This window comes from Numida meleagris, chromosome 4 (genome assembly GCF_002078875.1).
Source record: "Numida meleagris isolate 19003 breed g44 Domestic line chromosome 4, NumMel1.0, whole genome shotgun sequence".
Lineage (NCBI taxonomy): Eukaryota > Metazoa > Chordata > Aves > Galliformes > Numididae > Numida > Numida meleagris.
In genome coordinates this window covers 1,552,749-1,570,883 of record NC_034412.1, presented here as the reverse complement: position 1 = coordinate 1,570,883, position 18,135 = coordinate 1,552,749, and the positions used below count along the sequence as shown (strand labels likewise).

Sequence of the window (18,135 nt, the reverse complement as noted above, 5' to 3'; positions counted from 1 at the left end):
GCGCGGGAGGGAGCATGGCGCGCGCGGCGTCGTGGGCGCTGGGGGACGGAGCCCAAAGGACGGGGCATGAAGGGACCGAGCGCAGAGTGCGGGGCACCGCAGCGGGTTTTACAAAGCACAACGTCTGCAGTACCGAGCGCGGGGGCACAGCGGGCAGAACCGGGGGAGCCCACTCGTTAGAAACAAGGGAAGAGCTGGGCTCCTGTCAAACATCAACTACAGGCACCGCTCCACAGGAAGGAAAGTACAGATGTCAGGGTGCAGCCAGGGAGGGGCTTGGACACCTTAATTGAAGCTTGCTGTTCTAATTAGCCAGCATTGTAGATCTCCAAATAGAACGTCCCAACATAGGCCAGGAGGTGACCTGACACAGCTATTCTGCCATTATCCTACATTTAGTACCAAGTGAGAGCACATGAATTACAGCTGCTAGAATAGATTGCTCGCTGCTGTTCATATCATCCCTCTATGAAGCTGTGTAGCAATTTGTATTTACTTTACAGATTGGGGAATGTAGGCACAGTGATTATACCAGGAAGCGTTGGTCCTTCCTACAAGAAAAGACTCAAAGAGCTGTTCTGAAAAAGAAACCTCACCCCTGGCTGCTTCCTCACAGCAACGTTCCTTCCTGTGCAGTAACTGGAAACATTCCTGTACTCCGCTATGAGCCACTGGGAAGAGTGCTCTGAAGAGACCCTAAACTAAGTAAAAGCACAAAACAGTTAGGCTGTGAGGTAATCCAAACGCTAAGCATAAATAATAAATAGCTCTTTATTAAAGAATTAAAGTTCCAGGTGTTCCTGTGCAGAACCATTTGTTGCATCGCATTTTAACATCGTTGTGCATAACAAAGTGCTCAATCATCCACATTTGCCTCTTTCCACTACGTTTTTACAACCAGTTTTCTCAGTTATGTGTATGTTCACCCACTCCAGTAGCACAGGCAAAAATGTAAGTGGTCAGATGATGGACAGAGGAACGCTCTGTGAACTAGCGGCACCTCTCAAATCAAAGACTCTTAAGTTACAGTGTGGTAATGTCTTCTGTTGTTTATCACTGGGAAATTTCAGCAACGTCAGTGACAATTGCCCTTCAGATGTCTTTTTCTTTATTTTTTTTCTAATTTTTGCAGGTTAATAAACAAAGCATACCTTCCTGTAGATTCCTCAGATTAAACTTACAGCTTGTTGCCTTTTCAGTTGTATGAATATTAAACTTATTTTTCTTTTATCATATAAATAGTGTCTTTTTTGAAGGCTATGCTGTCTTAGCCTTCAGTTTATAGCATTTACACTAGGGTTTATATGCTACAGTCTACAGAAATTATTTCCTCTACAACATGAGATCAGTTCCAAGTAAGAAGACAGCACACAAACTTAACACTTCTAATACAAAGACATTTCCAGTTCTCAGTCACAGGTTCCTTTCCTCACAAACACCAGACTCTTTCACCAAACAATAATGAAAGAAGTACCAAAGGAAACCAAGTGTTAGATTTTAGCAGAAAACAACACGGAGCTCGCCTCAGCTGAGGCACAAAATGGTTTCCTGTATGGAGGGATATTTAAGCTTTTTGGAACAGAAGAAGTGGTGCAGCCATTATCCAGTTAAACTGCTGTCTGCTGAACCATTTCTCCCACATTTTTCCAATTAAGAAGTGACAGTTACATCTGAGAATTATCATAGAATAATTGAAAATCACTACAGAGAATCTTCAGGAATGAAAAATAATGCACCACATCCAAAAGAAACAAAAGATCAGAAATAAAAGAATAACAGCCTAGGGACAGAGAATGAGGCCCAATTTATAAATATAAGAATGCCAATAAACTAACATTTGAAGAAGTATTTGCCATTTTAGTATTCCTCATACTCTTCTTCATTTTAAAAATCAAGACAATCTGGGAATTCTATACCAATTTAGAGTATGATTTTAAATCTGTATATGCAGTGCCTACAGTGTTCTGAAATTCCTATTGATTGTTGCATCACCAAAACAAATAATAATTGTGGCCACACAAAATAGGAGGAGAATTTACTTTCTGTGCAAATTATACAGTGTGAGGGGAAAAGGTAGTTTCATTGGGCTTAATAGACAGTTTGAGACTGGTGCAATTGTGGTGGGAAAAAAGACTTGGCTACCCAAAGCATATGTTTTTAAATAGAATTAGTGATAAACCATTAAAGTGCTTTTAAGTGGACAGGGGTTTTTTTGTTGCTTTTTTGTTTTTGTGTCTTTCTTTTTAAAATGGCTTAATCTAGGATCTGAAGTTTTATACAACATTCAGTAGTCAAAAGATTAGAGTAGCAAGGCACACTAACACTAAAAACAAAGGACAGATTGGTCATATGTACGTGTATACTTATATTAACATAAGCAGTGCAGCACCATTGTTTTTTCTGAACGAACTCCATCCAGATGGACTATTTTTTGCTGCTTTTGATGGGGACGTGTGTTCCTTTCACACTGAGGTCGTTCTCCATGGAAACTCTGGGTCCCCTGAAGCCCACAGATGCGAGTGGTTTCTCTCTGAAACAAAAAGCACAACAAAAATGACAACCACCGTACGATACAGAGGTAGGGAAATATACCTGTCTTTCATTACTTATGTGGAGGTCTAGTTTTCTGTTTGTAAAACAGATTTGACTTTCCCTCCAGAACTACCATCACGAAGCTGAACTGCTTCCTCCTCTTGTGCAGCTGATGAAAAGAACAAACCAGCTTAGTTTGAAAAAGGAACTCGAAGGTAAAATTGCATATGTAGTAAACCTCTAGGACTGAAGAGGTGCCAGAGGAAAAGTGCTGTGTCATTTACCTAAGAGGAGTATTTCCCTTCTGCAGCCTTCACTACCAAGCATGCAACTGTTAAAGGCATCGCGCCTTCTACTGAAATGGTGTCAATAAGAGGGGAGAAAAAAAGTCTGAAGCTTGGTGGATAGCAAGCTATGCAGGCCTGATTCCTGAGTTTAGAAATTAAGTGCACACCTCTATGCAAATAGAACAGGTCTCATTTGAAATTTAACTCGGAAGAGCGGGGCTTGCCTTTCTTTTTACAAAAGAGAACAGAAACTTAGCCCTCAATAAGCAATTTATCTTAACACAGTTAACCCAGTTACATTACAGAGAGAAGAGAGCATTAGCATTTACATGTAATTAAGCTAGGAGTACTGGCATGCATCTCTAGGAAAAAAAAACAAAAACACTCAACATTTTTGCCTATTCAACCACAAAGTGATCTGCAGAGTCAAAATACTGACTTCTTCAAAGTTTAGTTCATAAAACACTGCCTTATTATTTATTACAGTATCACAGAAAAGCAGGAGGAAAACATGCTATTTGCTAGTAAGCATTGTTTGTTCATAAACAGGTTACTTCAGAATTGTATTTTCATTCTCTTGCTAACATTTCCATAATAAGAAACTATTTTTACCTTCCCAGTCCATCTTCCTTACGTATGTGCTGAATGCCACTGTATTTTGGAGCTTCTAAATTGCACCTGCTTCTCGATGGCTTGAACTTGGAAATCTCTTTCTGCCACTCCTCATCGAAGGACTGGGCCTCAGCTGAAAAAGAGTTCAAGTTCCCTTTTATTTTAAATAGATGTAAACAGGATAGGAAAAAACATTCAGTGAAAATTAGGGTTGTGAACAGTGTGATTTTAGACTTGTGGTCCGTGACTCTTTACACAGCCTGCAAACCATCTGTACGGTATTTGTAAGAGACAACTAAAGCTTGTCACAGGTAGGCTTAAGTTCAGAAGATTCAAAGAAAGTCAGTGTGTTGTGTGGTTAGAACAGGCATGTCTTTTTACATCTCCTAAATACAAGTTTTTTATCACCAACATAAGCAGGATAGCCATATAACACACAGAAAACACGTTCTGTTAAAAACTTTTTCAAAACCATAAATCATTCAAGGTACCTTCAAATAAGAATAGATATTGTACACAGAAACAGTACAAATTATAACACAACATTTAACTGGTTACTTCAGCCTCAGATGTCTGGATTTTTACTGACTGAAAAAAAAAAAACATTTGCAGGCTTAGCACTTTCTGACACTTAGTAGAAGGAACTGGTTTTCAATCTAGAACTTCAAAATTGGTATGGGAAACATTTGTATAAAACACATCAGAACTGCATAAAGGGCCATACTTTCATCCAAGTTGATGAACTCCTGGTTCATTTCTTCATCTCCAGTCTTCCTGTTCTTTGATTTTTTCACGACGTGGGCACGATCACGAATGTGATGACCAACAGCCATTTTTTCCACTCCGCTTTCCGAATCCTTAAGCGCTTTTCTTGTTTCCTTAACCTGTACAAGAAAAGACAAATCAATATCCTCTGAAAAACAACAATAAAAGAGAACGTAAGAAAATTGATTTGTTTTCTTCTCCCTCAAAGTTTTTATATTTGACTTTTGAAAAAGCTTGGTGTTACATGCTTTTCCAATTGCCTCATTTCTTACGCTGGCTGAAGACACACCACAGCACAGGTCAAGTCTATTTTCTTTCTGCCAACAGATAAAGATTAAACAAGGACATCTGAAGCTCCCTAAGTAACACACATGCTGGATATTAACTGTTGGGAAAAAAAGCCTAGTCTAAATATACTACACACAGACACGTCTTCAACGTTCTCCTTGACAACAGAATGAATAATAGCTGATGCCAATACTCTCAGCATGAAGGGACAACTAATGGCTAGGTTGTCAAGTTGACCCAGGCAACCACTTATCACTGTGTTCATAGGTATATTATTAGAACCTTTTTGATAACTGCGTGTCTGCTTGAGCATGAACATACCCCACAGCCAAACATGCTGAACGGCCTTTACTGCTCACATATAGTCTTTCATGAACCTTGCTTCAGGGTTCAAATTCAAATTCAGATTTCTTAGCAGAATTAGATGCAACAGCTGCAACGAAGTCAATGAAAGGGCATCTTCATCTGAAGCATTACATAAGCAGTTAGAAGTACTTGAGGAAAGGGTATGATTTGAAGCTATGTTCTACACAAACAGACTGCCCTTTGTTATATTCTACTGCAGACAGATTTTTAAATGCACAAAAAGTGAATTAATTATAGCAAAGAGAAGAATGTTGGAGACCACCTTGAGAAATCAGCTGTTCTGGCACTCAGTTTTTTTAGTCTTTTGCAGGCCTACTATTTGTTTTGATGTATACTTACAGAAATACAAATGACAAGGAAGAAAACAGCACATTAGCATGAAGCACCTTTACTAAAGAGCAGTATGTAAATAGACATGTATTTTTCTAAACTATAAGAGTAACTGTCTGCAGATGAAAGAACCAGAGATACCTGGGGTTTGGTATAGAAGATCTTATACTCCAATAATTACATACCACCTTTCTGCTGCATCTCAAGCCTACTTACACCTCCTGGAGCTGTGCGTGTCTGAGCTGAAGCTTGGAAAACTTTGGGAGGTTCATCCCCTACTTTGGAATATGTCATCACAGAGGAGGAGCTGAAGGTGTGCACATCTGGATGGACAGACAGGTCATCCTACAAGCAATGTAGATTTATTTTAATAAGTTAAAGTCCGTGGATAATACACTTCTTACATTCTAAAATTATCAACAAGAAAACAAATAGCCCTCTGAGAAATCAACCCTCAGCGCTGGCACCATACTTATGGGCTTTGGGAACAGAACCCAGCACTAGATAGGCCCTCATCTCTTGCTCTAGCATTGTCTGGGCACAGGTTTCCCCATGCCAGGAAGCGTGGCATAAGAAGTATGGGCAGTAGCAAACTGCTCAAAAACTTGCTCAGGCATAGCTTAGTTCAGTAATGAAGAGATAACCTCTAAGACCAGTCCTCCCACGTACAGTACGTAACAAGTCGTATAAAGCTGTAACCTTTTTCTCAGCATGGTTTTGAGTAATGTTTTAAACAACTGTCATTCTCCAATACAGTTTTAAAACACATGTAAAATAAACTTACAAATTTTCTTTGCATCTCCAGCATGCTGTTTCTCATATTTGACATCATTCTGTCCATCGCAAAAAAAGGATCCCCGAAATCTGCATCGTGCTAGAAGAAAAGACAACAGTTAAAATTAAAACAAAATCTGCTAATCCTTCAATTTGAGGCTGGGTTTTGACGTGCATTTTTTTTCTGCAAAGCAAAACACCAATAGGGCTTTCATAGCCTGCAATTCTCAGACAAGCCAAAATCCATCTTTTTGAATGAGAAACTGAAAGCGAGCATAAAGAACTTGATTGTTATGTTGGAGATACTGGAAAGACAGAAGTAAAAGATTTCTAACACTCGAATGTCAGAGGGAGCTCGTATTGAGGGCAGTTTGCATGAACTACTGTTACCTATACACTAACCTGACTAGTTCCTGCAGTTAGAAGTAATGTATGAGGCTCCCTACCTCACGTATCTGTTGAGGATCAGATTATCTTTGTTATGCAAACCCCTGAATGCATATGGAATCAGCCTGCAAACCCATCTCAGATGACACAGTTATTCTTTTGAAGAAGAAAGTGGTTATTCAAGCAATACATGGGCAACCAGCAAAAGCCAGGGAATCATAATTTGGGATTCTAATGGCAGCTTAATTACCTGATGCAATTGATATATCCAATAAAACATTCATTATTTTTTACATAAGCAGAAGATCCAGTCTTACACAAGCAATGTTAAAGCAGGTTTACATGCAGATTTTATTAGTGCAGCTTGTAACTGATGGCATATACTGACTGTACAGATGAAAGCTACCTTTGGTGGAAAACAAGCCTAAAAATACCAGAGAGAGAGGAAAAAAAGTAGATAAAGGGTGAACTATCCCAAGTGGCCATCTGGGAAGATAGCAGTGCAGTCCCAAATGAGCATCGTCCTCTGGGCTCCTCTCCAGCACAGCAGGTGGGGATGATTTTCACCATGCCTTCTCCCTCCTTCTGTGAACTTTCACTCGGGTGCTTGAGCAGCTCCCCGCTGGGCTGCCTGCTTTCTGACACCAGCAGCTCTGGTCAGAGTGCGTTAATCAGGTGCAAACACAGCACAGGGGTTTTTCAGTTGCAGCAAGAAGCTGCAGAGCTGGAAGGAAAGGCAGGCTGCAGGGCTGCACGCAGCAGGCCCTTAGCGTTACAAGGTGCTATGAAATACAAGCATGCTAACTACAGGAACACAAAACCCACATTCTTCCAACTGCTGGAAATGCGTATCATTCGATTCAAACACACCCATTTTAATAACTATTTAAAAATTGAAGATATGCAATAAATAAATACCCAAATACCAACAAGAGTAGGTTGCACGCACACCAGAACTAGCCTTTGTCCATGCTTTAGTTATGCAGGCAGTATGCATGTTTTAGCAAAAGCTACACAGATTGTTCCTCCTGGGATACTAACCACTCTACCAAAGCCTGAAAAGGGCATGAGGGAGTAGCTTGTTACCTGGAAAAAAAAAAGGATTTGCATCTTTTAGTTATTGTACTTGCCATGGGACACAGCAGAAATACCTACTGCGCTGTCATAGACAGCATGTGATATTACAACACTCCTGATCCAATAAAGACAGTCGTTCCAGGGGACCTTGATAACTTGTAGTGTGCTACAGCAACATAATATGAAGCAACCTGTGTATACAGAAGCAAAACACTAAGACTGATTATAATTTAGATGTCATGACAGCTACTGCTTTCTAAGCCACATTCATATGCAGGTACTAGAAGACCTTAAAGCTAGCAGTGGAGGAGCTTGTATGACACAGCAACCTGCGTGCTGAAATTACTGAAGATAAGGTACAGCAATTCAGATGTCACCCACTTCTCTGAAGACACTTTATTCTACTCATGCAATAGAACCCCATCACTGGAAGTTGATTAAAAACAACAAATCAGTAGCCCTGCTTCATGTAAATTTATGTAATTAAATCTCAGAAGGCTGGCCATTTTTTAAGCACTAAAATTCTAAATGATGGAGCTGACTTGTTCGCAAGAGCTCTTTGTGTATTAAGAGATTGATATAAATACAGAAGGTTTCTCTAAAATATCCATACATCCCTCGCAACGAACAAAATGAAGTGTAATTTGTCAGCAGTTTCAAAGGTCATTGCAAAGAAGATCTAAGTCCATCTATCATCATACGTAGAGCCACCCGAAGACAAATCCCCCCTTCAGCAAGTTATATTCTTCTGCAGTTGTATAAATAGATGTAGCTATAAACACCAACAAATACAGTTCCTGTTTGGCCAGCTGATATTGAATAGCCCTATATGACAGGGTAATTAAACGCTGGAAAACAAACTGGTGTTTCTAGGAAGCTGAGGTTGGAAAGCTACATGAAAGCTGACCTAAAGACAGACTGGTTAGATTGGAGGACCAGGCATTTTACCATAGCTTTAAGTACAGAAGCAAGGAATTATCTGATTCCTGAACAACTTTATCAACTCTTGTAGACTATGGTTGTCTAATACAAAGTGATAGAAAACAATATGATGGTATCAAGTACAAAAGGATATCCTCAGAAATGAAGTTAGTAGGCATAACAAGTTTATGAAGTCTTTATTTTACAATATGTACTAACAGCTGTTAGATTGTCACCCAGTATTATATATGACAATGGGATGCCCTACTGACCAAGCTTCTGTTGAAGTTGCACCATGGTTTCCAGAAGCAGTTGTTGGGTTTTTTTGTTTGTTTTTGTTTTTTTTGTTTTTTTACAACATCATCATGGGGAATCTCTTGGAAAGGAAACTAATACAAAGATTTCAGTAAGTTCAAAACTGCAAGAAAACTGCTGTTCCCCATCATAATAATTACAACTAAGACTGTCATGGAAGTGCAAGGCAAGGTCTCTGAAGACATCGCACCCATTCCTCCTGCTCACATCCCTTCCTTCTTCTCTCTACCTCCAAGTGACTAACACTGGAAATCTGTCTGAGAAATGAAAAGCCTTTTCAAGTCTGAATGATACAGTCAAAGCTACTGAGGCACGCTAAGCTGTAACAATGAATGATGTGCCTGCTAAGGCAGTTTTTGGCAGCTACAGTTTACTTGAAGGAATCAGTAGGGGTAATTGCAACAAAGTGTACTTTACATGGCAGTAAAGACATCCATTTTTTCCTACATAAAAATCAATTTATTTATTCTTAAGTGTTGGAATCATTTCTGAAGAAACGCCAATAAAAGCAGTTTGTTGACAACTCTAAGGCTCAAGTAATCAGAATGGAGTTTTCTGTGACATCTTACACCTCCTGGGTGAAGGATGAGGAACATTAAAAGATACCGAACACATTTTTGCACGTGTGGCATTCTTTGTGCTTATCAAAACAACACAGTGCTCTTGCACCTTGAACTCCCTTCTGTAAGCACAGACAGAAGTATTCTTTGCCTTATTGCCTCGTTGCCAAGAATAAGGCATAAACCGCCCTAAGATATTAAGGAAAAAAGACCTGCTGCTTTCCAGCACCTCCTGAACTTAAGGCCTAAGAATCAGCTTCAGCTGACACAAAGATCATGCTCTAATTAGACCCAACAACATCTATATTTGAAACTAACCGGCCACGTATGAGCACAGAGGAAGGAATCTGACAGTTACCCTCTTGACACGCAGGTGACAGTCTGTGTTTCTGCTATGCTTATTAAGCTCTTCACATCTAGGTTGGAATAACAACAACCAAATCCCTTCCACAACTCCCTGTAATAATTTGTTTTGCCTTCCAACTGTTTTCTGGAATTAAGTGCTCTACATTAAAGCAGGAGGCTGTGTAAAAGCAAAGTATTTCACCTGGTGAAGGGAAAGGAACCAACAGACATACATCCCTTCTAAATACAGAAATCAGATAAGATTTAGCTGCAGAAGCATAAGCTGTACTTGTCCTGCATGCCCAGCCTGCTGAAAAGGTACTTGATGTAAAACACATTGTTACCAGCTTTGCAATTGCAGATGGTAGCTTAAAGAAACACCAGGTTCCATGCAAATGTTCCTACTCTTTAATTCTTATAGCCACGTATCTAGAGACAACTTATTAAGAATCAGACCAAATACAGAACATGGAGCCTTATCCACAGCAAAGGAACTGAAACAGGGTTTAACATACCTGTGTAGCTACCACCAAGTGGCTGAAATACCACGTTTTGCTTCAATCAAGTATTAACAAATAGCTAGATGCAAGATACTGAAGTGCAGAGCGAAGGCACAGACACATCAAGGCACCTCTTGAAGTCAAGTCAGTGTAATGAAGGGATGCATGTCCAGAGAAGGCTCTGCCTTTGGACATTTTTAATGCCCTCCTGGAGTGGCAATATTTAATAATGTCTATCAAAACAAATATTTGATAAATATTTATACTTCTTGTTCACTTCATTGAATATTAAGTGTTCAGTGTTTAATAACATGAAAATTTGTTTCTGTTAGAACTAAAAGCACAGTGTGTTTGTCAGCGTTAAGCAATAAACACTCAGACAATTAACCATCAAGGAATAAAGAGAGAGATTCACGTTTCACTGTTATGAAACAAGCTGACCGAGGCTGGAGCAGCTGAGCCAGGCTCCATTTCCACTGGACCAAGTTTGGCAGGAATGGGAACGTGAAGCCAGCTCTCTTACCAGTAAATGTAAATCGTGCGTAGCAGTCCGCAGAGATTAAGGAAAGACTTACTCTGCGATTTCCTCTCAGAGCAACCGGAGAATCCTGGCGCGCTCTTCGATCCGCTGCTCTCTCCCTGCCATCTGTTAGACTGAGAAATGGATCTCGGCCAAAAGGGTCGGGAAAGCTTCTCATCACCTGCCGCATGTACTCATGGTGCGCGGCAAAGGGATCGCTGAAAGAGACATTCCGCATTGAAAGTCAGGAGGGTTTATTCCAACTGATGTGAAATAGTCTGAAATTTTCAAACCCTGATTTTTTTTAAACCACTCCATATGGTTCTTTGTCTTTATTCTTTATTTTAACCAGGACCCAACTGTGCAGTAATTTCTACCCTTCTGTTCCTCGTGATCTCCCCCTTCTTTGCCATTTCTTCCCACCTCTCAGGTTGGCTGGTTTAGATCTTTTCCTTCTCAGATGCCTTCCTTGCTCTTCTGTGTTCTTGAGTGTCCGTCCGCACTGCATTTTCTCTTTCCTCAGCTGCTCTAAATATTCCATCATTCGCAGCCATGTTTGGCTTTCTATCTGCCAAGAACTATAGAACCGACCTATACTTTATCACTTTTTAACATTTAAATATCAGGGATTGGAAGTAAAAGAATTCCACTTTCCATCCTCCCTGGCCCACGTCCTTCAAAACGCACACCGCGCTCTAAATTCAAGCCAACTCCATCGCCTTTATTTTAATTCCCCACCATTTCTCCTTTGCCTTCCCATTCCCTCACCTTCACAAATTACGTTCTCACATCCCTTTTCACCACTTTGGAAGAATTCTTACCATCTCTCTGCTTTGCTCTTAGTCTCTCCCCTCCTCTCTGCTTTCTGACCACTCAACATCTGTCTCCAAAAATCTGCAGAACCCCACCAGTAACTGCAATGCTTGCCTTGGCACTCAGGTAAGACATCGCTAGTGTTGCTCTCTTATTACTTAATTCTTCGCTTTCTTTAATTTGGCCAAGAACTGAAAAGTTCAAACAGAGGCCAGAAAAGGAGTAAAACATAAGAAGACTTCTGATGTTATATGAATTGCACTGCTGCCTCTGGTCCAAACACTAGAAACGACTACTTCATACAGAAAACATTTCATTTCCTCCCTTCATATCCAGTCTAATTTTCCCCTGCGCTACTCCACTGAAAGCCTCTTTATTAACATCACCAGTCACTTCCCAGGTATGTTTACTTAGACTCCATAGCACCTCATCTCCCTTCCTACCAATTTCCTGGCATTTCCCAGATGTCTCACACCCTCCTTCTCCCCACGGCTTTCCTGGGACATCGCTGCCTCCATGAAGGAAAGTTCCAGGCTGTTCCTCCAACTCCTCAGTACCAGTCAGCTCCTGAAGCTGCGCTCCTGTTGCCCACCCCACAGACATCACCTCCTGCCAACTCTGATCTCTTTGCCCTTTACAGTCTCCTCTTATTACAAAGCAGCATCTAATTTAATTTTTCCCCTTTAAGTTAAAAAAAAAAAAGCATTATCAGAGATTCAATTAGAAATGCAAAGCTAATTAATTTTCAAACAAGATTCTTAATCCAACAATATCCCTCTAAGCTATGCACTCAGTTCACTCCAGCGCAGACAGACGGTTGCAGTTCCACGGGAGCAGTTTTTCCACTGTCATAAGTAGACCCTAATCTACCCCCTCACATGACTGCCAGCTTTAACTCCAATCCCAACGTGATAAGCAGCTTGCATACAGCAAGCTTGCTTTTCACAGGATGAAGAACAGATGCAAACAAGTCACTGCACAGGCCAAGATGAGGGAAGCATGCAGGCCCTATCACAGCGTGGGCATATTTCCACACAATCTCAACACCACAGACTTCAGATAGGTGTGGTTACCAGGACACAGAAGCATGAATTGTATTCCATCAATAGCTTAAACATAAGATTTCTCCCCAGCCTCTCCCAGCTCAGGAGCAGGACACACAATTACCTACAACACACGCAAAACAAGATTCCATGGGCTTAAATGAGAACTCCCATCTCCCTAAGGACGTTTTCTAGGGAACCAGCTGGAGGAAGACCCAGTGTTGTCAGGCTTCCAAAGCAGCAGTACAACTTCTGTATGCCCAGGAGCAGGGCAAAACCCATGCAAAGGCAGCAGGGGATCTCTTTGGAAGCTAAAGCTAAAAATTCCAAAAGGATTAAACGTATCCTCTTGCTGTCTCTGATGACCCAAACTCAAACAAAAGTACAAAAGCAGTATGACTCCTTTATAAAATAGAAGCATGTATATCTCTATATTAGGAAAAAAAAAAATCAAGCAAAAAAAAAGGCAAAGTCTCTTTAATATCCCTAACAGAGGATACAAGATCTTAAGACCTTTGTTCCAATCATGTCATAGGACAGCAAAAAGTACAGAGTAAACTTGCTTAGTTACCATTAGTTACCTGGTATTAAATCTGAACTTCTTTAGGGAGAAATAAAATATACCTTTGATGAGACCGATGTGACTCCTGCATGCTTTGCACTATGACACTACAGAAGTGATGGTGGAAAAGAAAGGAAGTTCTACAAGGATTTCACACACTGAATGCGTGCTCTTTATGTGTTAAGCACCATAAATTATTTTCCCAATTAAGTGCAGAACAGAACTAGTTGGTACATTTGTCACTGCATGACTGCAGCAACAGAACCTGCACCTTTGCCTAGTGCAAACACCCCCGACCTTCACTTGGTATTCAGGCTCTTGAAGGGATCAACAAAGGGAACCAAAAGTGGAGCCTCTGAGGGCACTGATGTCTCAAATAAGCATGTTGATATGAAGAAATACATATTCAAAGTGCAACAGTGGATGCTGCTAGCCCATACGCTAGTGAGGATTTCTCCGAGACGCATCTCACTCAGTAAGTTCTACAGTGATTCAGGCTGAGGCTCCAGTGATTAAGGATCCACGTTCCAGCTGAAGGGTGTCATAATCAAAGCACAATCGCTGCTTCTTACATCAGTGTATGTTCCTGTTCAGCTGAAAGTCAGTATCCTAAAACAATAAATTCACTTTGGGATTTTTGAAACCTGTGCTTTGCGTTCAACACTTTCTTTTTTTTTTTTTTTTTAATTAGGGTGGTACACGGGACTGAAGCTGCAGAATCACCCTGAAGACAGAGCCTGCAGCAGTAAGACAAAGGCCGTGCACTGCTAAGTTAAATACACTTAAACCCACTTGGCAGGAGAGCTGCAGCTCCTGCACCTGTCTGAGCCGTCAGGCACAACCCTGCTGGGCCTGGGACACGTCTTGGCTGGGGGGCACTTCCAGGACAGCTGCTCCCAGATGGAGATGTTCCCTCTCAGACGCTATTTCCAGCTCAGCAGTCAAAACCTCTCCTTGTGAGGCAGCACAAGCTTATTATTACACTACCTTGGAAGCTCATCTTATCTGAGGCAATAAACTCATTTCCTTAACTATATGTAAAACAGATCGACGAGGACAGTGCCAAGGAAATGAATCTCAATATCAGCCTCTTATCTCTTTCACACACACTCCCTTCCTCTATCTCCTGCCATCTCTTTTCCTCCAATTTTAACCTGCATCAGGAGGTTTAAAACAGCTACAATAAAACGAAGGAACTGAACAAACAGGAAGGCAATTGTTTCAGAGGATCACAAAAGCACGCTGCAAATTACTACAAACGAGGCAGCTTCCACTGTTATTTCCATTTCCATCAGAGCATCTGCACGCTCATTTGCACCGTGTATCCTGTATATGAGATGTGCAGTCATAGCAACTCATATTTCCAGGCACCACGCGTACAAACCGGCTTACCCAGCAGCAGGAAGGTGCTGCTGCAGCCGAGGAGCTGGTTCCCTTTAAGGGGCACAGCCTCAGCTCAGCCATCCCGTAACCACGGGACGCAGTCAACAAACCCACATCACAGGGCCCGGTGCCTCACTCTTCCTTGTGCACCCACCTGTGTCACCCTCAGCTTTGCTTGTCATTAAGCGCCACACAGCAAGCACCGTGGACTAAAATAGCTTTATATGTATCTATAAATAAAGATTTGTGCTCCTCTGAGTTCTCCTATCCCATCCTCACCCCTCTAACGCTCACGGGCAGCAGACTGGGCGGGTTTCTGTCACTAACACACCTCACACAGGTCTGCAAAGTTTTATCGCCAGAACACCTGGAATTACCTTTAGTACATGAGCTGGCAACAGGAGCTGAGGAACAGCCCGTGGTTAAAATACAGATGCCTTAGAGAACCAGGGAAACCTAGCACACCCAGCACGGCTGCCTGCTTTTAACAAGCTTATGGTCACAAATAAAACAAAATCCACGACACTCGGCGCCCGGGAGCAGACGGTTTCCCCTCAGCAGATGTCACCGTCTCATTACCATGAAGTTCCTGACGGCGCTGAGGCACTCAAAGTTCGCAGCACCGCCCGAGCGGGAGCCGTGCCCCCCGCAGCCCCGGCACCGCCTCTCCCCACCGCGGCCCTTCTGCCTCCCACAGCGCGACCCGCAAAGACCCCACCGGGCGGAGCGAGCCTCGCCCCGCTCCCCGGCACCCCGCTCCCCGGCACCCCGCTCCGCTGCCCAAAGCCGAGGCCGAGCCCCCAGCGCTCCCCCCCTCACCGGAAGAACGGGTCCTCCTCGAAGCAGCGCCCCAGAGCCCCGAACATGGCTGCGGCCCGGCGCCCTGTGAGCGCCCACCGCCCCGCCGGCCCCTCGCGGCGGCGCCCGCACGCCCACGTGACGCGCCCCGGCGCCGCTATTGGCCGTGACGGGGCGGCGGGGCGGGGCTACCGCTGCCGTGGCAACGGCTGCTCGCACGCGGGCGCGCTCCAGAAGGTTCGGGGGCTGAGGGCGGCGGGAGCGCGCGCGGAGCGGCGCTTCAGGGCGGGCAGTGCCGCTCCCAGAACGGGGCTGCGCGCCCGGGGCGGGCTGCGGGAGCCCGGAGTGCCCGGGGCGGAGGAGGGGGCACGGAGCTCGGCGCCTTAGGGATAGTTTTACCTTTTTTTTCCGCTAGATGGCAGTAAAATAAAGTCCGTGCGTTGCGAGCGTCGTATGCCCCCCAACCGTTCCTCTGAGCGCGGGCCCGGGTGAAAAATATCTGTCATCAGGTGGGCATTGATTTTTGCCGTCTGCCGGTGCCGACCTCTCTCTGGATCCCGCGGAGCGGTGCTGAGGTGCGCTCCGCCGTCCGGGCGGGAAGGCTGAAGCCTGGGCGCTGGCTGTACCTTCCTGACGGAAGATGAGCGAACCTAAGGAACGGTGCGGCTTTTTGTGACAAAATCTTGTTCACAAACGCGCTAAGGCCGTCCTTTGCACTCTAGTTAGTCCTCCAGCACACGGGCTGTACAGCTCCTTAAAACTCCTGCGAGGCGGGATCCTATTCCTACCAGAAATTCAGTCTGCAGAGACTAGGTCCTACAGAGCGTTCGTTTATTAATTACTTGTCATTGCATTTTGATTAATAGGGAGCTGCCCTGGATCAGTTTGGTGTTGCTATTATTGCAGTCCGTAGTATACATGTTACGCAGTTCATAATATAATATTCATTAGTATCCATGACACGGTGCGCTGAGTATTTATTACGCACGCTCCAAACCAGCGAGGCAAGCTGTCGTGAACATGCTCGTTTGCAGTTTTCCACCAAAACCCAAGCAAATATTGTTTTGTCAGTATCGATTGCTGGTACAAACCAGGCTGCACACTCAGTGCATGCAGCGTCGCCTTTGTGTGGATTCTGCTTTGGGATAACAAACCCATGACTTCCGTGCAATGACACAGAGGAAACACGGAGCCTTCCAACCGCTGCTGGGAGCACACCGCATCATCTGCAGTTTGTCACTTAACTTTCTATGGAGCCAGACTCCAGAAGACGAGATTTCTTTCCAAGTTGGAGCAGACCCAGAGACGGATTACTGTGCAGATAACTAAGCAATACGAGTTCTAGTTACTGTAAGTTTTTTGGCTGCTGGTAGGGAGATGGGCCCCGTTAGAAGTGAGCTCATTACGAGAGGCTCACTAACACGATAAAGTCAGTACTCTATTTGCACAGAGTGATACCTCTAATTGCTCAGGCCTTCTTACGGTTTGTGTCTGCTTGAGTTAGATTTCTTTTGTGTAGATAAAAAGACTTCTGTAAGAAATCACCTCAGTGCTACAGCACTGTCAGTCTGGAGGGCATCTCCAATGAGATTAATGATGTCTGCCTTAATATAAGAAAACTTTGCATAAATGAGATTATGGTTTCTGCTGAAACCTGCCAACTCTTATTCATTTGCAGTAAATATTATCTTTAATTAAAAGTTTTAAGGTATCTTGTTCCCGAGCTAATGAGATCTACAGTGATTTCCCTTAGGAATTAATTTACCTTCTTAATTCTTATTCATTTTGGTGATATGACTATTTAAATCTGGTTCAAACTTCAGAGCTTTGTTGAACATATTCATCTAGAACAAAAGGTCATTTTGCCATATTGACGTCGAGCTGGTATTTATAATTCTCTGTTCTCTCCTGGTTCCATAGGTATTTGTTTAGGTTCCTGCCCCAAACATTTCCCACTAACACTTCTGTTTGTCTTAGCTGCTTATGCAGAGTGCTTCTTTCTGCAGCTGTTTCAGCTTGGCTTCTGCTTTCTCTTCCATCCAGAGTACAAATCAATTACAGCGAGGCTTAAAAAAAATCGATCCTGATTGCGATCAATTCATTTAGAATTGCAGAGTTATGTAATGTACTCTAAAATACGTGAGAAACATTTGGTGCAATTAGTGAGAAATACAGAAATATTTCTGACTCCGTGTACTCGTCGGCTCCTGTTTTTGTACAAGGATTATGTCCGACCAGTGGGCACGCTTAGCACTTGGAGGTGAAAATTGCACTACTGCATACATGTCTAAATAGGCAAAGTGCCAACCAGCAACTGGTTTGTGAGAATGTGAGCCAGAGCCTGCGTGAGGACTGCGCACCAAAGAGCAGTGCTGCTGGCTGGATTGAAGACATGTCCTTACCACTGCGATAGAAAGCATTTATGCACACAGTCTCTTTGTGTTCTGTACGTAATTAGGAAATACCCTTCAGAGCGATCATTCTTTGAAGGGGATAAAAAAAAGTAGAGTACGTTACATAACCTGCTGTAGAAACCCATTGCTAGCTCTGTTCTTGAACCGCTGCTGGGTAAGGAACACGTTTCGTGGCACCCACCGGGCGTGTGGGGACGTGCTATGTATAGGACCATCGCAAGTTGATGGCCTTCCATTTATAACTTACTGCAGACCAGCTTCCTCCCATCGCACACGAATTAGAGGATTATCAATAATGTATGAGCTAATAAGTAATGCTTGTGCGCCGTTGTCTGGGCAGCAAGTATCACTTAGACTGCAAGAGAGATCCTCGTGTTGTGTCAGGTAGACTGGAGGCCTTCCATACCTGTCAGGCTTCGGCAGCGTACTAGGATGGGATTTTTGTGCTTCTTTAAGCCAGCTGAAGGAAGTGGTGAAACGCATTCCGTTAGGTTCAGAGAAATGCGAGAGATCTGCTTCCTCTTTAAAATCAATATTTGATTT

At 43.0% G+C, this 18,135-nt stretch overlaps 1 protein-coding gene across 1 annotated transcript; it reads right to left on the bottom strand.

Moving 5' to 3' along the window:
- Positions 754 to 15,354, bottom strand: MLF1 (myeloid leukemia factor 1). The gene is made up of 7 exons (XM_021393573.1): positions 15,200 to 15,354; positions 10,635 to 10,797; positions 5,965 to 6,054; positions 5,397 to 5,525; positions 4,156 to 4,315; positions 3,432 to 3,564; positions 754 to 2,530 (listed from the first exon to the last, which is right to left on the bottom strand). Exons 1-7 carry the CDS (start codon positions 15,244 to 15,246, stop codon positions 2,425 to 2,427), a joined length of 828 nt encoding a protein of 275 aa, XP_021249248.1. The 5' UTR covers positions 15,247 to 15,354; the 3' UTR covers positions 754 to 2,424.

Bases quoted from the DNA above. Each gene is read 5' to 3' on its own strand.
- MLF1 (XM_021393573.1), bottom strand. From the start codon at position 15,246: ATGTTCGGGGCTCTGGGGCGCTGCTTCGAGGAGGACCCGTTCTTCCG. The intron at 10,798-15,199 runs GTGAGGGGGGGA...TGTCTCTTTCAG, and splicing joins GAGGAGGACCCGTTCTTCCG to CGATCCCTTTGCCGCGCACC. The intron at 5,526-5,964 runs GTAAGTTTATTT...CATTGCTTGTAG, and splicing joins TGGAGATGCAAAGAAAATTT to GATGACCTGTCTGTCCATCC.